General features: G+C 35.1%; 2 protein-coding genes across 2 annotated transcripts in view; both read right to left on the bottom strand.

Annotated features, from left to right (window-relative positions):
- The window catches only part of LOC110440748 (cytochrome P450 3A8-like), a 32,169-nt gene extending 21,654 nt beyond the window's left edge, over window positions 1–10,515 (bottom strand). Inside the window, exons 1-3 of the mRNA XM_021483897.1 lie at window positions 10,498–10,515; window positions 4,853–4,964; window positions 2,931–3,027 (exon numbers count right to left, since the gene is read on the bottom strand). Of these exons, the coding sequence (XP_021339572.1) occupies window positions 2,931–3,027; window positions 4,853–4,917 (162 nt within the window). The 5' untranslated portion in view covers window positions 4,918–4,964; window positions 10,498–10,515. The remainder of the gene's footprint in view (window positions 1–2,930; window positions 3,028–4,852; window positions 4,965–10,497) is intronic.
- Window positions 10,516–14,742: 4,227 nt separating this feature from the next.
- Window positions 14,743–24,927, bottom strand: LOC110440738 (cytochrome P450 3A8-like). Its single transcript, XM_021483889.1, has 13 exons — window positions 24,799–24,927; window positions 23,476–23,528; window positions 22,437–22,536; window positions 21,601–21,717; window positions 20,543–20,634; window positions 20,018–20,166; window positions 19,786–19,910; window positions 18,695–18,815; window positions 17,407–17,564; window positions 16,952–17,040; window positions 16,568–16,705; window positions 16,166–16,322; window positions 14,743–15,851 (listed from the first exon to the last, which is right to left on the bottom strand). Exons 1-13 carry the CDS (start codon window positions 24,892–24,894, stop codon window positions 15,777–15,779), a joined length of 1,470 nt encoding a protein of 489 aa, XP_021339564.1. The 5' UTR covers window positions 24,895–24,927; the 3' UTR covers window positions 14,743–15,776.
- Between the last annotated feature and the right edge of the window lie 1,592 nt (window positions 24,928–26,519).

Raw genomic sequence — 26,519 nt, 5'->3', positions numbered from 1 at the left:
AATATCAATATACGTTATATACCTCCAAATGTGAACTATGAGAATAATATCAATATATGTTATATACCTCCATGTGTTAGGTATGACAATAATATCAATAAACGTTATATACCTCCAAGTGTCAACTATGACAATAATATCAATATATGTTATATACCTCCATGTGTCAGGTATGACAATAATATCAATAAACGTTATATACCTCCAAGTGTCAACTATGACAATAATATCAATATACGTTATATACCTCAAAGTGTTAGCTATGACAATAATATCAATAAACGTTATATACCTCCAAGTGTCAGATATGACAATAATATCAATATACGTTACATACCTCCAAATGTGAACTATGACAATACTATCAATATAAGTTATATACCTCCAAGTGTCAGCTATGACAATAATATCAATATACGTTATATACGTCCAAATGTCAGCTATGGCAATAATATTAATATACGTTATATATCTCCAAATGTCAACTATGACAATAATATCAATATACATTATATACGTCCAAATGTCAACTATGACAATAATATCAATATACGTTACATACCTCCAAGTGTGAACTATGACAATACTATCAATATACGTTATATACCTCCAAATGTCAACTATGACAATAATATCAATATACGTTATATACCTCCATGTGTCAGATATGACAATAATATCAATAAACGTTATATACCACCAAGTGTGAACTATGACAATAATATCAATATACGTTACATACCTCAAAGTGTGAACTATGACAATACTATCAATATACGTTATATACCTCCAAATGTCAACTATGACAATAATATCAATATACGTTATGTACGTCCAAATGTCAGCTATGACAATAATATTAATATACGTTATATACGTCCAAGTGTCAGCTATGACAATAATATCAATATACGTTATATACCTCAATGTGTCAGATATGACAATAATATCAATAAATGTTATATACCACCAAGTGTGAACTATGACAATAATATCAATATACGTTATATACGTCCAAATGTCAGCTATGACAATAATATTAATATACGTTATATACCTCCAAATGTCAGCTATGACAATAATATCAATATACGTTATATACCTCCAAGTGTCATCTATGACAATAATATCAATATACGTTATATACCTCCATGTGTCAGGTATGACAATAATATCAATATACGTTATATACCTCCAAGTGTCAGCTATGACAATAATATCAATATACGTTATATACCTCCAAGTGTCAGATATGACAATTATATCAATACACGTTATATACCTCCAAGTGTCAACTATGACCATTATATCAATATACGTTATATACGTCCAAATGTCAGCTATGACAATAATATCAATATACGTTATATACCTCCAAATGTGAACTATGACAATACTATGTGAACTATGACAATACTATCAATATACGTTATATACCTCCAAATGTGAACTATGACAATACTAGTGAACTATGACAATAATATCAATATACGTTATATCCCTCCAAATGTGAACTATGACAATACTATCAATATACGTTATATACCTCCAAATGTGAACTATGACAATAATATCAATATACGTTATATACGTCCAAATGTCAGCTATGACGATAATATCAATATACGTTATATACCTCCAAGTGCCAACTATGACAATACTATCAATATACTCTATATACCTCCAAATGTCAACTATGACAATAATATCAATATACGTTATATACCTCGAAGTGTCAGATATGACAATAATATCAATATACGTTATATACCTCCAAGTGTCAACTATGACAATACTATCAATATACTCTATATACCTCCAAATGTCAACTATGACAATAATATCAATATACGTTATATACCTCGAAGTGTCAGATATGACAATAATATCAATATACGTTATATACCTCCAAGGGTCAGATATGACAATACTATCAATATACGTTATATACCTCCAAGTGTCAACTATGACAATACTATCAATATACGTTATATACCTCCAAATGTCAGCTATGACAATAATATCAATATACGTTATATACCTCCAAGTGTTAGATATGACAATAATTTCAATGTAATCCATATACCCCCAAGTGGCAGCAGGGACACAAATATCAATGTACCCTATACACACCATGTGGTAGCTGTGATAATATCATATCTATAATATCCATACTTGTCTACTGCTATTAGCTAGAATTTGGTCCTGTGTATTGATACTAGTATTATTAATCTATTTTTTCTTTTACTTCATATTTTTCATTATATTGTATAATAGCATTGTTATAATACAATCAAGGGATTTCGTTTTTGGTCCGTTTTGTTTCGGGATAAAAGTTTGAACATAGACTTTGACTTTTAAGTAACAATACGGAGTTAAAAGGTGAATTTGCAGAATCCGAATGGTACATTGTTTTTTAGATTGTAATGTCTTGTCAGCGCCAAGCGGGACTATAAGGTAATGCAATACAGAGGTGATATAATCTGACTTTTGTCATCTTCAATTCTTGTGTGACCTTCATCCCATGATTAAACTAACGACACACCTCTTCGTCGCTACACACGCATGCAATCAAAAGTCATCCCATTCGGAACTAACTGACAGGACAAGCATTAAGACAATTAGTTGGCCTTAAATCACGTAGCCGGTTATTTCAGTGAAATAAGTTTAAAACTATGCTAGAACAGGTATTGTCTGTCATCAAGACCTAATTTGCATTTGTTGGATTAAGCATAAATAACGTTTGCTGTGCCGTAGGTCGTTGCTGACCGACCTTCAACCTTTGCTGTCACATATGGGTATATATGGTGCGATATATTTTATCGGGTGCTTTGTTAATGACGGGATACAGCAATGATATGGACTTCGGAGGGTAAGAGTGAGATATATTCATTCATACATTTAGTTGCGTCTTAGCTAGATATACTCACTGCCTTATTGATTTCCATGAGACTACCAATGATTGGCCAGGGTGCTGGTCCTGGTATGTTGAGTTTCTTAAAGGTACCATGGTGACGACTCATCATACTGAAACCGAGGCATAACACATGCTAAACTTATTATTATAACCATTTTGACCGGTGGTTACATATTGAATGGCATTTATTGTAATAGTAAAGGATGTCCTATTCATTCGTTTTAATACCTGTCGTTGATGAATATTTACTTTGTTTTCTGTGGCAATTTCTATTTCGGTGTAATGTTGGTAATGTCTGCAACTTGGAATAAGCTTGTGTAATTAAAGAGAAAAAGAAACTACAATGGCATCTTTACATTTGCATCGATAGTCTCTTCCCTCGTCAGTGGAAAGCACGATCAAACTAGATTTCGAATGTCAACAAAATGCAACATTCAACCTATAGTCATTGGCATCTTTACAATCAAGCAATGTTTTCCATTTTAGATAAATAACATTCATTAACGCTTCCAACAAAGTGAGATAAGTTTCGAACTTGGACACTCACAATTAAATCAACGAGTCGTAAACCGTTTCATTTTGTTTAAATCATGCTGAGCGATTTCACTGTCCTACAGGTGTATTGCACCATATAACAGATTTCATTTATCGATTTGCATGGAACTTACGCATATAAAAACAAGAGATCCCACAGGGATCTTGGCGCCCACCTTTGTACCATCACCATTAGTTCATGTCAGTTCGATCTTTTCTCTTCTTTCCTCTAATCTGTTTGTTCGAGTCATGTTAACAGTAAATGCACCTTGAGGTAACTTTTGATCTATACTTAATACTGATGTGTATGAAAGCTAATCTTCAAAGTGAATTTGTCATTTCACATATTTACTAGTACAGTACTTAATGTGAGAGAAATAGAATCGATCATTGCAATATGAGAAAGATCTGTTAAGTTCTACTTTTAATCCATTTTGTTTTCATGATCAGTCTCAAAATATAACATACACAACGAGGGATCAAGGGGAACCTAAATTAAAAATTTGAGAAAGATCCTTCCGTACTTCCCGAGAAATAGCAAAACAAACTTTCACTATCAAAATCCAAGATGGCGGCCTGTCGGCCATGTTGTTTATCCGATCAGTCTCTAAAGTTGCACTGCACAGCTAAGGACTAAGGGGAACCTACATATAAAATTTGAGAAAGATCCCTTGAGGGCTTCTTGAGAAATAGCGATAACAAAGTTTCACTATCAAAATCAAAGACGGCTGCCTGTCGGCCATGTTGTTTATCCGATCAGTCTCAAAATTTGCCCTACACAGCTTAGGACCAAGGGGAACCTACATATTAAATTTGAGAAAGATCCTTTTGGTACTTCTTGAAAAATATCGATAACAAGAATTGTTTACGGACTGGCGACGGACAACAGACGACGGACGGACGACGGACCACGGACGCAGGGTGATTTGAATAGCCCACCATCAGATGATGGTGGGCTAAAAACAGCGTCTATTCAATGCATATTACTCTTATATTATTTACCTTGATGGTATTTATATCTTTTTCTCTTACCCTGGACAGGTGAATCCGCAATTTTACCGGTGTGATATTTCCTTGTCTCACCCAGGGTTGAGACGAGGGGATCCCCCTATTCCTAACAATGGCATGACGTCACTTTAACAATACAATGACGTCACGTCAACGATCCATCAACGTCACGTCAACCCTGAATATGATACACAATGAAAGAACAGTGTAAGAGAAAAATAATCATTCACCCCCTTGTGGTTGAGATAGTAGAATCTCAACACTCGGGGAAAGATTCTTTAGTTGCCAAACACTCGGCAAAGCCTCGTGTTTGGCAACTTAGGAATCCTCCCCCTCGGATTGAGATTCTCCTATCTCACCTCCAAGGGGGTGAAATATTCTATTAATACTTACTATGTGTATAGAGCCAACACGACTAGGATCAACACCAGCCATAGTGGGACGGTAAAGCCTAGCATCTCGATGTTGTCGTCTTACGTCTCCCCGTTGTCGACCCGGATAGATCCTATGTACGACACGGGGTGAGATATGTGGTTTATATAGTAGGTTATCGGTAAGGTTTCACAACTCCATACTAGGTGAAAATACTACTTCACGTTATCTTTGTGACGATTACACCACAGCTAGAAATGCGTGTCAGTATTTAGTTCATAACAGGGCATTTTAGATGTGTCTGTAGGTTGATAAAGATATAAATGAGTACACAGAGAAAACAGATAGAGAATTATAAAGAGACTACGGACAAAAACAAATATGTATATTCTATGTTAAACATTTGTTGCCCTTGTGGTAGAAAAACACTCTTTTTTCCACGTAAATAATAGTTCTTATCATTTCTACATCATTAGTAATAGTGAGAAGTAGGGACAATAACACAACAATGAAGATAATCAGGCTGTTGTGCCATTGGTGTCTTTTGCCTAAACCTGCCCAGTTTTGAGTACGAGAAGTAGCTTTCGATTATTGGCTCTTCATAGTTCCAATTAAATAAATTATCTTTGAACTGTTACATGAAAACAAAGGAATACAAAAGTGCCAACAGAACTATGTGTCGAACTCAACATCGATAACATTACTAACAGAACTATCTGTCCAACTCAACATCGATAACTTACCAATAGAACTATCTGTCCAACTCAACATCGATAACATTACCAACAGAATTATCTGTCCAACTCAACATCGATAACATTACAAACAGAAGTATCTGTCCAACTCAACATCGATAACATTACCAACAGAACTATTTGTCCAACTCAACATCGATCCCCCTACCAACAGAACTATCTGTCCAACTCAGCATCGATAACATTACCAACAGAATTATCTGCCCAACTCAACATCGATAACATTCCCAACAGAATTATCTGGCCAACTCAACATCGATAGCATTACCAACGTCCAACTCAACATCGATAACGTTACCAACAGAATTATCTGTACAACTCAACATCGATAACATTGCCAACAGAACTATCTGTCCAACTCACCATCGATAGCATTACCAACAGAACTATCTGTGCAACTCAACATCGATAACATTGCCAACAGAACTATCTGTCCAACTCAGCATCGATAACATTACCAACAGAACTATTTGTCCAACTCAACATCGATAACATAAACAAGAGAACTATCTGTCCAACTCAACATCGATAACATTACCAACATAACGATCTGTACAACTCAAAATCGATAACATTACCAACAGAACTATCAGTCCAAATCAACATTGTTAACATAACATTACCAACAGAACTATCTGTCCAACTCAACATCGATAACATTACCAACGAAACTATCTGTTGAACTTAACATCGATAACATTACCAACATAATTATCTGTCCAACTCAACATCGATAACATAAGCAACATAACTATCTGTCCAACTCAACATCGATAACATTACCAACATTATTATCTGTCCAACTCAACATCGATAACATTACCAACAGAGCTATATGTACAACTCAACAACGATAACATTAGCAACAGAACTTTCTGTCCAACTCAACATCGATAACATTACCAACAGAACTATTTGTCCAACTCAACATCGATGACATTACCAACAGAACTATTTGTCCAACTCAACATCGATAACATTACCAACAGACCAACATGTATCTGTCCAATTCAATATCGATAACATAAACAAGAGAACTATCTGTCCAACTCAACATCTATAACATTACCAACAGAACTATCAGTCCAAATCAACATTGTTAACATAACATTACCAACAGAACTATCTGTCCAACTCATCATCGATAACATTACCAACAAAATAATCTGTCCAACTCAACATCGATAACATTACCAAGATTATTATCTGTCCAACTCAACATCGATAACATTACCAACAGAACTATCTGTCCAACTCAACATCGATAACATTACCAACAAAATAATCTGTCCAACTCAACATCGATAGCATTACCAACGAAACTATCTGTCGAACTTAACATCGATAACATTACCAACATAAGTATCTGTCCAACTCAACATCGATAACATAAGCAACATAACTATCTGTCCAACTCAACATCGATAACATTACAAACAGAACTATCTGTCCAACTCAACATCGATAACATTACCAAAAGAATAATCTGTCCAACTCAACATCGATAACATTACCAACAGAACTATCTGTCCAACACAACATCGATAACATTACCAACAAAATAATCTGTCAAACTCAACATCGATAGCATTACCAACGAAACTATCTGCCGAACTTAACATCGATAACATTACCAACATAAGTATATGTCCAACTCAACATCGATAACATAAGCAACATAACTATCTGTCCAACTCAACATCGATAACATTACCAACAGAACTATCTGTCCAACTCAACATCGATAACATTACCAACAGAAAAATTTGTCCAACTCAACATCGATAACATTACCAACAGAACTATCTGTCCAACTCAACACCAATAACATTAGCAACAGAACTATCTGTCCAACTCAACATTGATACCATTACCAACAGAACTATCTGTCAAACTCAACATCGATAGCATTACCAACAAAACTATCTGTCGAACTTAACATCGATAACATTACCAACAGAATTATCTGTCAAACTCAACATCGATAACATTACCAACACAACTATCTGTCCAACTCAACATCGATAACATTACAAACAGAACTATCTGTCCAACTCAACATCGATAACATTACAAACAGAACTATCTGTCCAACTCAACATCGATAACATTACCAACAGAACTATCTGTCCAACTCAACATCAATAACATTAGCAACAGAACTATCTGTCCAACTCAACATCGATACCATTACCAACAGAACTATCTGTCAAACTCAACATCGATAGCATTACCAACGAAACTATCTGTCGAACTTAACATCGATAACATTACCAACAGAATTATCTGTCCAACTCAACATCGATAACATTACCAACACAACTATCTGTACATCTCAACATCGATAGCATTACCAACAGAACTATCTGTCAAACTCAACATCGATAGCATTACCAACGAAACTATCTGTCCAACTCAACATCGATAACGTTACCAACAAAATAATCTGTCCAACTCAACATCGATAACATTACCAACAGAATTATCTGTCGAACTTAGCATCGATAACATTACCAACCGACTTATCTGTCCAACTCAACATCGATAACATTACCAACATAACTATCTGTCCATCTCAACATCGATAGCATTACCAACAGAACTATCTGTCGAACTTAACATCGATAACATTACCAACAGAATTATCTGTCCAACTCAACATCGATAACATTACCAACATAACTATCTGTCCAACTCAACATCGATANCGCCAGAACTATCTGTCCAACTCAACATCGATAACATTACCAACAGACCTACATGTATCTGTCCAATTCAATATGGATAACATTAACAACAGTCCTATCTGTCCAACTCAACATCGATAACATTACCAACATAACAATCTGTACAACTCAAAATCGATAACATTAGCAACATATCTATCTGTCCGACTCCGCATCGATTACATTACCAACAGAACTATCAGTCCAAATCAACATTGTTAACATAACATTACCAACAGAACTATCTGTCCTTACCAACAGAACTATCTGTCCAACTCAACATCAATAACATTAGCAACAGAACTATCTGTCCAACTCAACATCAATAACATTAGCAACAGAACTACAGTTGTGGGATCGCACAACGTTACACGATGTGCGGTGTGCGCACGATGTGTGCACGGTGTGTGAACGGTGTGTGCACGATGGGCGAACGATAAAAAGCTGAACGATCATTGCTTGCGCACAGATGTGCGCACGATGGACGGTCGTTGTGCGATAACAATCGTGGTTGGTGTAAATTGAGGAATACCTAAACAATTAATACGATTTCGTGTTTAAACATATAAACTTGATGTTTACGTATGCTTCTATATATTCTAGCAACATCTATAAACTTATCTTTTTGTCTATATATTCTTATATTTAGGAATTGTTTTTTCTGTGTTTTTAAACAAACTTAATCGACACATGTAAAATTACAACACAATCCCGTATACAGGTAAACATAACCACTTTGTACATGTACCTGTACCGTAGTTTTCTCCCCGCCTGGGGCATTTACGTAACTCATCGGGTAATGCCGGGGTGTGAAAATCCAGGTGAATGGGAGCTATAGGCAAACGAATGCAAATAACAAATACTATTCATTACGGTAAAACGGTATCGCATATCAGCTCTGTGTGTCAGGCACTGGTCAGGTAAAACTCCGGACACTCATACAATTGTTATTTACCTGTTCTGTTACCTTGGAGCGAAACCCATCCTTGACAGCCTAACAGTCGCTGTAATACTGTGTAACACGCATTGTGAAATTGTATAATCTTGATTATTGTGATGAGAAATTACAGATATATACACAGTGTACATTAGCGCATACAAGCCTTCCGTATTTTTGTCATTCCGTAATTTTGATCTACAAATGATACCAAATCGCACAGTTGTGCGGAGAGAAGCGCACAACGGGGCGAACGATTACTAAATCTCACAGTTGTGCGCACCATGTGTGAACGATGTGCGGACGGTGTGTGAACGATGTATGCACGGTATGCGCACGCTATTTTTGGTGCGTTGTGCGGTCCCACAACTGTATTTATCCAACTCATCATCGATAACATTACCAACAGAACTATCTGTCCAACTCAACATCGATACCATTACCAACAGAACTATCTGTCAAACTCAACATCGATAACATTACAAACGAAACTATCTGTCGAACTTAACATCGATAACATTACCAACAGAATTATCTGTCCAACTCAACATCTATAACATTACCAACATAACTATCTGTACATCTCAACATCGATAGCATTACCAACAGAAATATCTGTCCAACTCAACATCGATAACATTACCAACAGAATAATCTGTCCAACTCAACATCGATAACATTACCAACATAACTATCTGTCCATCTCAACATCGATAGCATTACCAACAGAACTATCTGTCGGACCTAACATCGATAACATTACCAACAGAATTATCTGTCCAACTCAACATCGATAACAAAAGCAACATAACTATCTGTCCAACTCAACATCGATAACATAAGCACCATAACTATCTGTCCAACTCAACATCGATAACATTACCAACAGAGCTATCTGTACAACTCAACAACGATAACATTACCAACAGAACTTTCTGTCCAACTCAACATCGATAACATTACCAAAAAACTAGGAATAAATGTCAACAGAACCATCTGTCCAATTCAACATCAATAACATTACTAATATTACTATCTGGCCAACTCAACATCGATTCAATTACCAACAAATAAGGAATAAGGGAAATATTTAAACAGAGAGACATGAAAAGTACTTAGATAATAAGACCAAAAGTTCCTGAAAAATAGGCATGATATTCATGTATAGGCATAATCACACGATTAATACTTAACATATTAGCTGTCAAATCTTATTAACATTACTCTGCTCATCTGTAACCAACTCACGATAAGTAACCTTAGCATCACTCCTCCTTCATTGTCCTTTGTTTCGTACTGTTTGCACTTTCAGTCCTGTAAGATGTGGTGACGTCCTACTGAAAGCTTGGGAGTTGTTTACCTGCCAAATGACTAACATATCTGGACGAACACGCTACGTTGATGCAGTAATACGTTAGTAATATTTTAAATAAATATGGAGATAAACTGTTGCTTACTAGAAGTGGCATGGTTTCTTTTGTGGTTTTGCCATCATCCTTGGTTAAACATATAGGTAAGTATATAGGTGGAAAAAACCCTTTAAATTTAGTAGAAATAATTGTTTTTTGTTGGACCGCTATCGAGGAACGTATGTCCGACCTTAATCACAAACAATTTAATATGAACCTGTAAAAAACTTCTGTAGAATCTATATTCTTTATCTTTATATAGCAGTCATCTATTAAAACCTCTCAAAAATGTATACGTCTCTCCTAATTCTATTTGCATCACCCCTGAAAGTTGTGTTATTTAATGCTTGAAAACTCGGATATAAATATCTTATCGATAGGCATCAGAAATATAAAATGTATGTCAATCATGTAGAAATCCATACAAAACTTTGACGTTCTAGAAATAATTGTTTACCTTAACATTTTCGTCAATTTATAATCAAAATGAACCCTCATCAATTACAGAAAAAATATTAAGGTAGGTTAGCACAACATCGCTAGTCAGAAAAGGTACAGTGATGTTAAATTAGTCCCTAATATATGCCTTTGTCTTCACATACTTTGCTAAATAATTGGTACAAGAATACTTTGAAAGATCGGTAGTGCAATCCCTGTACCTGTTGTTTAGTTTGTTATTCATATAAATCGCCTTTCTACAGCGACTTTGAAGTAGGTCGATTTACAAAACGGAATTATGTATCCAGCTGTAATTAAAAGGTTGTCTTAAGAGTGTCAGGATCTGCTTTCATACCGTTTACCTTCTAGAACTTTAGTTAAAAGACATCACTGTCTCATCTGTGTCAGCTTGATATCTCGACATTTACATTATTCTACAGTACGACAATAATTATCATCAAACCGTAACAATTTTGATTGCATGACAAAACTATTATTTTTATGAAGCCTCGTCCTGCTTAGTCCAAAGTCAAGTATTCGTATCATGATTGGTTTGATAGATGCATCATGTTTATAAATAGGTTTTGCATTCCTACTGGCAGTCAATATTATAGCACTAATGATGAAATTACGATTTTCTTTTTATAAAATTATGCAGTGTTATCAAATTGGACTTATTCTTGACGTAAATATTAGAACTCCAATAGTAAATAACAGTTTGTGATAGTGTTACCTTTCCTTGGAATTGACGAACATAATTACTGTAAGGGGACATATGTATGTTTTGAAACAATACCCACTCCATCATTTTAATCACGTCGTTGCCATCCTTCACATTTCTCCTCAGTGATTCCACTAGTGTGTCACTAGCATGGTCTATCAATGGGACCATCTGTTGAAATATGATTAATTAGTTTTCTTTTTTTATGCAGTATAGTATTACTTCCATAACATTTCTTCTCAATGAGTTGCATTAAAAGCACTCTTTCCCGCCAGATTTATTTATTTAATTTTCCTTGTGACAAAAAAATAACTACAGTAGCTTCACTAACGGCAAAAAATGTCAATAACCTTATTTACGTATGTGACGACTTTAATTTCACAATCGTTAACGACCTTTTCTTCTATTATTACAAGCCAATCTCCCTGCTTCTATAATTATATTATAAATTATTATTAAACTCCAAAGTCGAGTATTCGTATCAGGATTGTTTTGATAGATGCATTATGTTGATAAATTTAACCCGAGTGTCTGCAATCTAAGGCGGACATAATATACCGTTGTCTTATTGGTCTGATTACTAGGCTATATAGACATCGTTTTGTCTGTAACTTTGTACTAGACTATACAGACATCGTTTTGCCTGAAATCTTTACTAGGCTATATGGACATGGCTTTGTCTGTAATTTTGTACTATGCTATACGGACATCGTTTTGCCTGAAATCTTTACTAGGCTATATGGACATGGCTTTGTCTGTAATTTTGTACTATGCTATACGGACATCGTTTTGCCTGAAATCTTTACTAGGCTATATGGACATGGCTTTGTCTGTAATTTTGTACTAGGCTATATAGACATCGTTTTGCCTGTAATCTTTACTAAGCTAAATGGACCTCGTTTTGTCTGTAATTTTGTACTAGGCTGTATGGATCTCGTTTTTGTCTGTAATCTTGTACTATGCTATATAGACATCGTTTTGCCTGTAATCTTTACTAAGCTATATGGACCTCGTTTTGTCTGTAATCTTGTACTAGGCTGTATGGATCTCGTTTTTGTCTGTAATCTTGTACTAGGCTGTATGGATCTCGTTTTGCCTGTAATCTTGTACTAGGCTATATAGACCTCGTTTTGTCTGTAATATTTACTAGGCTATATAGTCCTTGTTTTGCCTGTAATTTTGTACTATACTATATAGACCTCGTTTTGCCTGTAATCTTCACTAAGCTTAATAGACCTCGTTTTGCCTGTAATCTTTACTAAGCTATATGGACCTCGTTTTGTCTGTAATCTTGTACTAGGCTGTATGGACCTCGTTTTGTCTGTATTCTTGTACAAGGCTATATGGACCTCGTTTTGTCTGTAATCTTGTACTAGGCTGTATGGACCTCGTTTTGTCTGTATTCTTGTACTAGGCTATATGGACCTCGTTTTTCCTGTAATCTTTACAAGGCTATATAGACCTTGTTTTGTCTGTAATATTTACTAGGCTATATAGACCTCGTTTTGTCTGTAATATTTACTAGGCTATATAGTCCTCGTTTTGTCTGTAATTTTGTACTAGGCTATATAGACATCGTTTTGCCTGTAATCTTCACTAAGCTTAATAGACCTCGTTTTGCCTGTAATCTTTACTAAGCTATATGGACCTCGTTTTGTCTGTAATCTTGTACTAGGCTGTATGGACCTCGTTTTGTCTGTATTCTTGTACAAGGCTATATGGACCTCGTTTTGTCTGTAATCTTGTACTAGGCTGTATGGACCTCGTTTTGTCTGTATTCTTGTACTATGCTATATGGACCTCGTTTTTCCTGTAATCTTTACAAGGCTATATAGACCTTGTTTTGTCTGTAATATTTACTAGGCTATATAGACCTCGTTTTGTCTGTAATATTTACTAGGCTATATAGTCCTCGTTTTGTCTGTAATTTTGTACTAGGCTATATAGACATCGTTTTGCCTGTAATCTTCACTAAGCTTAATAGACCTCGTTTTGCCTGTAATCTTTACTAAGCTATATGGACCTCGTTTTGTCTGTAATCTTGTACTAGGCTGTATGGACCTCGTTTTGTCTGTATTCTTGTACAAGGCTATATGGACCTCGTTTTGTCTGTAATCTTGTACTAGGCTGTATGGACCTCGTTTTGTCTGTATTCTTGTACTATGCTATATGGACCTCGTTTTTCCTGTAATCTTTACAAGGCTATATAGACCTTGTTTTGTCTGTAATATTTACTAGGCTATATAGACCTCGTTTTGTCTGTAATATTTACTAGGCTATATAGTCCTCGTTTTGTCTGTAATTTTGTACTAGGCTATATAGACATCGTTTTGCCTGTAATCTTCACTAAGCTTAATAGACCTCGTTTTGCCTGTAATCTTTACTAAGCTATATGGACCTCGTTTTGTCTGTAATCTTGTACTAGGCTGTATGGACCTCGTTTTGTCTGTATTCTTGTACAAGGCTATATGGACCTCGTTTTGTCTGTAATCTTGTACTAGGCTGTATGGACCTCGTTTTGTCTGTATTCTTGTACTAGGCTGTATGGACCTCGTTTTTCCTGTAATCTTTACAAGGCTATATAGACCTCGTTTTGTCTGTAATATTTACTAGGCTATGTAGTCCTCGTTTTGTCTGTAATTTTGTACTAAACTATATAGACATCGTTTTACCTGTAATCTTTATTAGGCTATATGGACATGGCTTTGTCTGTAATTTTGTACTAGGCTATATAGACATCGTTTTGCCTGTAATCTTTACTAAGCTAAATAGACCTCGTTTTGCCTGTAACACTAGAGCAGGGAAATTCGCCACCCTGTGACGAAAATGCAATATTATATTATAATACATAAGATCTGACGTAAATAACGTTATCTTAGTCGTCAGCACAGTTAAAGCCTTCAGATATTTTGACAAGAAGTGGTATGAGAAGGGAAACAATATTTTATTTATCAAACCAGTTATGAAATATCTTGTAGCACAACGAATCTTATAAACTTGGTCTTCGCGACGGACATCTCGTCAACTAAACTCATTAATCTGAGGCAATTTATTTGTTATTTAGTGAAAAAATCATTATATACACATTGCAAATATCCATACCTCAACGTTAATTGCAGTTATTGGTCGACTGAGTCGTCATCGCAAGTAAATTGATTTTCTACAAGTGTACTTTGGTACTTACAATGTACTGACGATCCAATGTGTGTATGGAAATGACGATCGGAAAGATCCGATCTTTTGAAAGTGTTGTTTGCGTCTTGCATTCAACCATCTTACAACACTTAAAGAAGATCATTGAAAACCCTGGATCCTCTCATCCGGACCCGATGAAAAATATAATGTTGGGCAGCGATTTGGAAGTTTATAGTTGTTCAGGAATGAGTCTTTATTGCGTATCATTTAAATTGACATCATCTCAGCCGATATCAGCCATGTTTTTCAAACAACATCAATCAGTTTCTTCAAGTTACAGAAAATTAGCTACCAAAACTAAAATAAGCCATGTAATTCAATGTTAACCATTGTTACACACACACACATTTGGAGCTGTTCGTATCAGTACGACTAGTGTAACATAAACATACAAAACTTTTACATTTAAACACTTAGATTACTTGTAAATTAGTAAAATGTTTGAAGGTTGCGACACTGCCTGCACCTTTGAGCAAAACAACGGAAGTCCTGATGACGTCACAAATGTTGTTGCGTGACGTCATTCAGGCGTGTTTACAACAATGTTTATTTATCGGCATTTCAGTCAAATCTTCTTCTGTACTGGTGCTCGTCGGCATTTTGATACATGCGTTTTTGGACAAATTATTAACCGAAACCCTTACTAATGTGACGAATGTGCCTGAACTTGCCTATTGTTTTGTCTCCAATCGTTGTTTTTCAGTTTTGTTAACCACTTGTACAGTTAAAACCCCTTTCCTTTTAGAGCCACACGGGTTAGCTGTTTACTTGATCTCCTCCAGTTTGAGTTTTACAGTTTTCGGTTTTAACAATCCCAGCTTCATCATCTCAGGGGGAATCTGAAGTTTAAACGAGTAAACAATAGAACATTTCCAGATAGCCTCAGGTAAATAAGCATGTCTCTACCTCTCGGATTATATTTACATTTCATCCGCATAACACAATTTAACAGTTTTACAACAGTCTTTGAAGCCGAAAGTAGAATTCCGTTTCAATTTAGTTACTGTTTAATTGTTCATCCTCTGTCTATATAGGTAATATCTTTATTTGAAGAATTCATTGAACATAGCCGATGGATACAGCCTTTTTTCCATCCAGGATTGTTTATTTAAAACAATTAAATAAACAAATACATAAAAAATAAAATTGTTACCTGCGTTTCGCTAGAAATGGAAATCCGGAAATTACGTATGACTTTTGCAAGTGACAGTTTCAACTCCATCTGAACAAGTCTCATGCCAATACATATCCGTGGTCCGTATCCGAAAGGAAGAAACGTCATAGGATCATAGCTGTCCTTCTCCGCAAATCTGCAATGTTATGTTGATGATACTTGTAGTATCTTTTAGCAGAATAAACATTACCCCGACATACGTAATACCGTCAAACCTTACGTCTATAGTGCTAGTCTTTATCGGTATTCATTTATCTCAACAAAGGTAGCTACACCGAGGTAGTCATTTGGGATTCATATCAGACGTTCACCCAAAGTCATTGAGAGGGACCTAATATTAGGGCAATTATCAGTTCATTGTTAGATACAATTTCAATATACCTTTCCGGGATGAATTTTTCCGGATCTCTCCAGTTGTCCGGATCGTGGTGTATACCATATATTGGTACACTGATGTTCATGCCAGCTGGGATCTTGATACCATTAACCTCCGTATCTTTCAAGCAGACCCTGTCAGTCCTGCAGCAATACCATTTATTATAATATTGAGTGATAGTGTCATCGACCCTGCTTACCAACCTTCTGACTTTCCGGTATATGTCCTGTTCTCAATAACGGAGATGCTGTTCCAAATGTTCGCAATTAAAATTAGAAGTAAAACTTTGAACTTTTAAAACGAACCGCTTATGCTAAAATGAAGGGACATCAATGCCTGCTACTTTGATTGAAAGATCATGTTTTATAATATTAAACAGTCATCCTTACCGTGTGGCAGGAGGGCTGATGCGGAGTGTTTCGTTAATGACCATTTCGAGGTACTCGACATCACGAATATTGTCATAAGTCATTGTTTTCTGTGGAACATAAATCCATTGATGTAACAGTCTATCGTCAAGACTTCAGATACCAACAACCAAAACTATTCACAAAACTAAAAACAAAATTACTCCACAATGCTTAAAAAATTGTTCAAGTCAATTAGCCAATCAATAATACAGTTTAGAAATTGCACATACCTTAATCATCATTTAATCAAATCAATTTCACTGTGCCAAAATTGTATAATGTTCTTAAAAACAAATAATGCTTCATTTATTGAAGGATACATTGTTCAGCCAGTTGTGTGGAATATTAAGGCCCTAATGCTTAAAGGTGTGAAATAACAAGTCAAAGGATTAAATTGTTTTATTCTCTAATGATTCTTAAATTACTTAACTTACGGAGCCTATCTTGTCCAATAATTCCTGGCGCAGTTTATCCTGGTACTCTGGGTACATAGCCAGATAGTATGATGCCATAGACAATGTTATTGTTGTAGTCTCATAGCCAGCAAAGAAAAACGTTTCGGCATTCCCGAGAATTTCATCAAATGTGATACCTTTTTAAAAAAGAACGAAACATATAAAACATATATATATATATATGTATATACAAACCATATGCCTTCAGTTTCCGATGTCAGTAAATACACACGAACTTTGTCTCGATTATGGCAAAGGAATACAGCATGATAGGAGTAGCATTTGATGCAAACTTCTACTCTTCCGGATATGCGTTTTACTATTTGTTATCTTATTTATTTATTTTTTATTTTTTTTAAACAGGTACAGTATGCTTTAACTGTAGACAGCTGTTGGCTATGACTCATCGGTGATGCTAGGGTCAAAAGAGACGGAAATCCACAAATCGTAATTCGTCTAAACTACTGTTGTACAGTGTAACAAGGAGGTTTCGGGAAAGAAATTTGGTATATCAATTTGAGGGAAAAAAAGAGTATTATCGGTTCATCTAAAACCAATAATGAGGTAAGTGGGTTAGCATTACCTTTACCACTACTCAAAAGAGATATGTATGGCTATCAATGTGATAACAAACCTTGGGGTCGGGATTTAAGTAATACATATGCAAGAAAACACACTTGTGCTTTTCTAACAAATCAGAAAGCACTTATTTATTGCGCGGACGAATATATTCACGAGTGCGCGGAGTAGACTTTGATATTTTTTTGCAAATACCAAGAACTTTTCAGTTTGCCATGACAAGGGGATTTCCATAAAAAGTAGTTCCGGCTAGTAGGTAAATACAACATTCCGTATTGCACACGTGATTCAACAGGTATGTGATAAAAATACAGATTCTATAATATTGTTTATAGATACAACATATTCAAGATTAGGAATGCACCATGCTGCTGTTTCATTTGTCTTGCTTAAACACAGATTCTCTTGAATGAATATTCCAACTTCAACTGAAATAATACCGTTTAAACGGTTACGTTAATAAATATTATGTTAGGACAAAGCAAATACTCGTCACTAAAATGAACCCAGGGTCATTGTTTATTTTACAGTAGGAGGTAACAAATTAGTGAGTTAAAAGTTTAAAAAAAAAAAAAAAAAAGTACCTACCTGGGGTCTGAACCCGGGAACGTGCCTGAGTGCTGACGCAGAGTATTTCTTTTTAAATTTCAGATCACCTTAATTTAAAAATACACAATGCTATACAAACCTTTCCTAGACCAGGATGTGGATGGTTTCTTTACAGAAATGTATTCATTGTCATCCTCCTCGTCCGAATCTTCCTTTTCATATTGGGCATTTTTCATTAATTGAAGGAAATCTACACGACTCTGAAAATAATCAATCATAGAGTTATAGATATGTTTAAACACCACATTTAAGATATATGCATATGTTTTAATACCGGATTTCGTAAGATATCTTTAGACACTGGTACATGACCAATCTGTTTTTAAAAAATCCATTCCAGATAGTTAAAGCGTAAATTAAACTAAAGCAAACCAATTTCACAACTTCTTGATAGAATCACTAGGGTAGAAAGTAATATTAACAACAATAAAAGCAGCCCAATCATAACATGAACAAATCGATAGATTTATAAATTATTCAGGGTCAAATAAACTTGAAAATGTGTCCCTATGACATATATAATATACAATGTTTTTAAATCAACAGTTCTCCTCGGAAGTAACTGTAGACGATGCTGTACTATTTGAGAGCTCACATACATGTAGCATACCTTTGCATTCCCAGGTATAATCCTACCCTTTACCATCCTCGATATCCAAGGGTTACGCTCACTTGCGCTCTCTACATCCCTAGAATATGTCAAAGCAACATTGAAGGCTCAGTGTGCGCCACCTTGTTGATGTGACAAGAAGACTAATTCGATCCTTTGATGAACATCAAAATAATTTTGCGGTCACGTAACGGTAAAAATTGACAGGCTTTGAAGTCGAGAGTCTCTCCTTTGTAATCTTCAAAGGACAGGTATCACCCTAGCGATTGGTCAGGTTTTCTTTTTACCTGAGACCAATCAAACAGCAGGCCGCGTGTCTTCAATTTTTCTATGCCATATTCCAGGGGTTTAGAGAGCGAACGTGAGCGTAACACCTGGATATCGAGGATGACCCTTTACCAGGCAAGTAATTTCTAAAATGTCGGTGCTTCTTTCGATACAACAACCGGAAGAGATAGTCAAAGGTTAACAATCCAAAACTAGAGAGCACTATCAGTTTGGAATAAAGCAATGATACATTTCAAGCAGAAATCGTCACCATAGCTAACAATTTATATTACCTTGTCCCCTGCAATGCGTGCAGCAAGAAGTGTAGTTGTAACTCTGCGGAAAAAAGCCTGAATATCTTTATCTAGGAAAGACCATCCCATGAGAGGCATAAGGAAATGGAGTTTTGGCAAAAATACTGTAAATAACAAAACGGATAACGTATAGTCTCATTAGATCAAAGCATGCATATATCGTGTATGAAAGCTAGTAATTCTTGCGATTAAAAACAATGATACAACTTACTCAAGACTAAGATGAGTGGAGAGGCCAGTTTCAAATTCAAAAATTTTCTAGCGTTGGTAACGAATTCATCATTTGGGTTGTTTTGTGAATCTATTTGAATACCGAAAGCTGTAGAACAGATCACATCCATAGTGTAGCCTCCATATACTCTAGAATCAAACATAAGATTATTTCAGACGAACACAAAAATAATAAATATATATAAAAATAAAATAGAACATTAAGAAGAAGACACGATTTGTTATTCTTTTCATTCCTACTTGAACTACTGTCAGACAATATTATTATAACACAAACGATTAATTTACCACCTTTTAACAAATCATATAGTATTATCATATTGGACTTGTTAGTGATGTTAACATTAGAACTCCCATCGTAAATAACAGTTTGAACTACAAGCGTAGATGAAAAATTGTGATATTGGTTACCTTTCCTTGGAATAGATGAAAAGACAACTGTTATGGGGCAGTAAAGAAATAGGTAAAAGTCTATCAAATATATATGTTCTGAAACAATACCCACTCCATCATTTCAATCACGTCGTTGCCACCCTTCACATTTCTCATCAGTGATTCAACAAGTGTGTCACTAGCGTGGTCTATCAAGGGGGCCATCTGTTAAAATATGATTATTTTCATTTTTTTATGCAGTATAAAATACACTTCCATATCATTTTTTTCTCTGTGAGTGGCATTTAAAAGAACTCTTTCCCGTCAGTTTTATTTATTAAATTTCCTTTATGATAAAAATATTAACTATAAAAACTTCATTAACGGCAAAAAACGTCAATAATATGTGTGACGACTTAAACGTCAATAATGTGTGTGACGACTTAAACGACAATAATGTGTGTGACGACTTAAACGTCAATAATGTGTGTGACGACTTATGTCACACTCGTTAACGACCTTTTATCTCTGGTGTAACCCCCCCTCCCCCTTGCTTCAAGAATTTCCATTTCATCTTTGATTCGCATTTCGAAAGTATCATGTTTGTCCTGTCAATCAATAATCTTAGCCTCAGTTGGGTTTTTTTTATCAGAAAATACTTTCTATAGCTACAATGAAGAAGTTTTTAAAAGACATGGTCATAACCATGTTTCCAACTTTGACATTTCAATATATGATTGAATAAAGATTCACAGTGTTGATATCGTCAAATATACAGGATCAAGATGTTATAAAAACTGTAACATATGGTTCTCCTCCGGATTTTGGAGAAGTTTATGATGCAAATACTGAAAATCGTTGTCACTTTACAAGGAGTATCTGCAGAATCAAAGTTGATGGGGGGAAAAACCGTGACAAAAATCAACACAAACAAACCGTGCATTAACCCGAAATGTTTAAATGAGACAAGCACAATGATAGCACCTACCTTAACTATTCAAAAGGTAGTCTAGAGTCTAGAATAGTACTTTCTATTTGTTTGAATTATTGTTATTATTAAACTGACTATGTTCTCTAAGATATTGCTATATTCCACCTTTATTATGTCAACATTCATGAATCTCACGGATAAAATTGATTTCATAAAATACCTTAAAGGTTTTGTTTTTTGACAGGATAAGAAGAACTTACTTTACGCAGTTTCCCAGTGGAGAATGCGGGAGTTATCTTGCTACGCACGTGTCTCCAGTGATCTCCACTTAGGTTGTTGATACCTGTATCCACGTCTCCATTGAATCCTTTAAACACCTAGATAACAAACAGTATATGATTTTAAGCTTTGAATCATTGTAAGGTGACATGTATTTAACGTTGTATTACCTTGCTTTTTATCATGGAATGTGTGATTTAATTCCACACAGGTAAAACTGTTTCATGTTTAGAGGCTATTCAGATAATGAACGTTTTTCAGTACAATATATAAAGTGATGATTGTCTCTTGAATAAAAATCGATATTTTCATGTGAATAATATATATTTGAAGTCGAGTTTATTAGGTAATATTAAAACATTAAAAAACTAAATTATGTCACGTGTTATCGTTTGGAGTTCGAAGAGGGGGATGGTGCAAGGCTTTCGACTAACGATATCACAGTAAAAGCAAGATCACTGATCGATTGTGTTACATAAATGTTCATGAAATACTAGTTTAGGTATGAATTATCTGCTGCAGCTTAAATCTGTAAATTTGTAATGTTGTAAAGGCTTTAAGAGATACTTATCCTGTTTGCTATATAGACATGGATATTTCATTCTAAGGAGACTTTAAGTGGCCGTATGGGGCAATATAATGTTTTTTTTACATTGATTTTGCTTTCTGTATCTAACAAACACAATTTTTCAAAAATATGCTTCCCTTTTTTATAATGCTAGTAATACTCATCAACAATACGACCCATATAATCACTCGTGAAAAGGATATTATGAAGCATATATATTGGTTTTTATTATTACTATTAACACCTTACTATTCGATCCGTAAAGTTAGCGAATTCTTTCACAAGAATTATTCTCAGCATCTCCTTGTCCCCTATTTCAATCGTCATTGGCGATAATCCACCATAAAATCTACAGAGGAAGCAAAGCAAAGGTGTAACAAAACTAGTCACAGTGTACAATGTTTCTATTAAAAATGTTAACAAAGATTTAGAGAAAAAATAACTTACTTGAATAACGAGAACTAATTTGTGGAACAATGACCAGAACAGCGTGTGTGTTTAGCGTGTCTTGTTTAATTTGTTGTGTTTATCAAAAATTGTCTATAGCGTGTTGTGTATGCTATTTTGTGTACAGCGGGTAGCGTATATCGTTTATTGTTTACATTTTGTATATAGTATGTTGTTTCTATCAAATTGTGTGTATAACGCATTGTGTATATTTTATTATATAAAGCATGTAGCGGATATCATGTTGTGTGCAGCTTGTGTATAGTGTGTGGTGTGCCGTTTATAGCATGTTGTCTTTGGCATGTTGCAAAGAGCATGTTATGTACAGCTTGGTGTGCAAAGCATTTTACTTATTCATGGAAGCAAAGTACGGTCGGTTTATAAGCAAAGATTGATCAATGCATTACTAATAAAAATGATTTTATACGTATATTCCAAAGGAAAGACTTTATAGATTTGGTACTGAAACTGAAAAGACGCCAATTTTACATTACAGAAAAGCAAACAAAATGAAATGTTACTGACATTTTTGTTAATACATCTCTTCGGTACACGGGTGTTAAGGCGTTAAGACCTGACGATATAATTTGTACAGCCGTAGGATAAACACAACTTTTAGGAAAAGGAATAATGACAGGACTCTTGAAACCTCTATCTAAAAATAATATTTCATAATTTTATGACATTTTTGTAATGATACCAAACAACGCTTATTTTAAACAGTAAACATCTCAGAAATTGAACAAAGGTGTCGGGAAGAATAAACGATTGTCTTTTTTTTTAAATCGTCAAATTGTGGTCCAGGGAGACAATGTCAATGTAATAAGTATTGATTACCTACCCGTAAACCTTTCCATACTTCCTCATACAATCCATTTGGAACTTTTGAAATCCCTGCAACACAAATCGTACAAAGGTCAAGGTCAAGTATTAGGTAAATAAACGTTTATGCGTTGTTTTCATTTACATGGAACTTTTGAAATCCCTGCAACACAAACCGTACAAAGCCAAAGTCAAAGATTAGGTTAATCAACGTGTTTACGTTGTTATGATTAACAAATAATCCCACCCAATATCAACACCAACAAAATGGCTCTCCTACATCAACGTTCTACACTGCTCTCAAAGTCTTCCCTTTGATTATCGTCGTTTGACTCATTTTACAGGGGACGGAGGTGGTCAAGTGGTTGAGGCGTCTGACATTCTGCTACCACTTGCCCTCCACCACTGGGTCGCAGGTTCGAGGCCTACTTAGGGCAGTCGCCAGGTACTGGCCGTAGATCGGTGTTTTTTCTCCGGGAACTCCGGCTTTTCTTAGCAACAAAAACCTGGCACGTCCTTTGATGACCATAGCTGTTAATTTATAAATAATAGGACAGTGGGCAGATAACCGACGACTTATTATATTTTACCCTTATTTGGTAGCTCTATCGACTATACGAAACATGAAAACATAAATATCACTATGTTATAGTTTCGTACCTTAATTCTCATGTGATCAATACCACATAGGTATATATCATAACTACCATATCAAGCAATATGATAATTAAGTACATTTAATCAATCTGCTAGAGACGTAATACGGATCTTTATAACCTCTTTACTGGACATTTATAGCACGCTGAGGCCCCGTCATAATCCCAAACTGTAGTGTTCCCGCATTCCTTTATTGCTATGTTACCTTGTTGAAATCGGTATTGAAATATTCTATTTCTATACTATAAACAAACCCTCATAAGTTTATATTAGCAAAGCAAATATAAATCACCTTCGCATCAACAATCGGCAATCAACTAGGAAATCAGCATTGAAGTATATATTTGTTTTTGAAAATTCTGCAAACGCGTTGATTCGTACATAACATTATATGTACGCCGAAATAAATTATGATCAGTATATGCTAATATATTACCTTCGTATTAATGACCGACAATTCACTAAGCAGTGAAGTACATATAGACATGAACGTTACATCATAGGTAAACAATACACTAGCAGATATGTATTTCCTTCGTATTCGGCGAATCACTACAGAAAGTAATGACAATATATTTATAAAAAACTATAAGATTGTGTTATTAAAGAAACATAAGATATAATTATAGTTGAAAAGTAATCAGTATAAACATAGGGTTATATTCTGTCTAAAAGCACCACTCACCCCCGTATTGATTTCAATGAGACTGCCAATGATTGGCCAGGGTGCTGGTCCTGGGATGTTGAGTTTCTTAAAGGTTCCATGGTGACGACTCATCATACTAAAATCAATGTAAAATGCACCAATTTCTCCTTGTCCGTTCTAACTATGTCAACGCTCTTCGTGAAAGTTCGTGAATATAAAAGCATTTCGTTGGCAGATACTATAGATAATGTTGGCAGTGAATAAGGATATTGTTGGTTGTAAATATACATAAGGTATCAATATAACTGATTATAAGCTGACAAGGTATCTATACAACTGATTATAAGCTGACAAGGTACCAATACAACTGATTATAAGCTGACAAGGTATCAATACAACTGATTATAAGCCGACAACGTATCAATACAACTGATAACAAGCTGACAAGGTATCAATACAACTGATTATAAGCTGACAATGTACCAAAACAATTGATTTTAAGTTGACAAGGTACCAGTACAACTGATTATAAGTTGACAAGGTATCAATCCAACTGATTACAAGCTGACAATGTAACAACACAGCGGATTATAAGCTGACAATGTACAGTGTAACAATACAACTGATTATAAGCTGACAATGTATCAATACAACTAATTATTAGCTGACAAGGTATCAATACAACTGATTACAAGCTGACAAGGTATCAATACTACTGATTACAAGCTGACAAGGTAACAACACAGCGGATTATAAGCTTACAATGTACAATGTAACAATACAACTGATTATAAGCTGACAATGTATCAATACAACTGATTATAAGCTGACAAGGTAACAACACAGCGGATTATAAGCTTACAATGTACAATGTAACAATACAACTGATTATAAGCTGACAATGTATCAATACAACTGATTGCACGCTAACAATGTATCAATACAACTGATTACAAGCTGACAAGGTATCAATACAACTGATTACAAGCTGACAAGGTATCAAAACAACTGATTACAAGGTGACAGGATATCAATACAACTCATTATCAGCTGACAAGGTATCAATACAACTGATTACAAGCTGACAAGGTATCAAAACAACTGATTACAAGCTGACAAGGTACCAATACAACTGATTACAAGCTGACAATGTACCAATACAACTGATTATTAACTGACAAGGTATCAATACAACTGATTACAAGCTGACAAGGAATCAATACAACTGATTACAAGCTGACAAGGTACCAATACAACTGATTCGAAGTTGACAAGGTATCAATACAACTGATTATAAGCCGACAAGGAATCAATACAACTGATTACAAGCTGACAAGGTTTCAATACAACTGATTACAAGCTGACAAGGTATCAATGCAACTGATTACAAGCCGACAAGGTATCAAAACAACTGATTACAAGCTGACAAGGTACCAATACAAATGATTACAAGCTGACAATGTACCAATACAACTGATTATTAACCGACAAGGTATCAATACAACTGATTACAAGCTGACAAGATACCAATACAACTGATTACAAGCTGACAAGGTACCAATACAACTGATTACAAGCTGACAAGGTACCAATACAAATGATTACAAGCTGACAATGTACCAATACAACTGATTATTAACTGACAAGGTATCAATACGACTGATTACAAGCTGACAAGGTATCAATGCAACTGATTACAAGCTGACAAGGTATCGAAACAACTGATTACAAGCTGACAAGGTACCAATACAACTGATTAC

This window comes from Mizuhopecten yessoensis, unplaced genomic scaffold (assembly GCF_002113885.1).
Source record: "Mizuhopecten yessoensis strain PY_sf001 unplaced genomic scaffold, ASM211388v2 scaffold1779, whole genome shotgun sequence".
Classification (NCBI taxonomy): Eukaryota; Metazoa; Mollusca; class Bivalvia; order Pectinida; family Pectinidae; genus Mizuhopecten; species Mizuhopecten yessoensis.
Note: the sequence above shows the minus strand (reverse complement) of the source record. Positions and strands in the feature narration are given on the sequence as shown.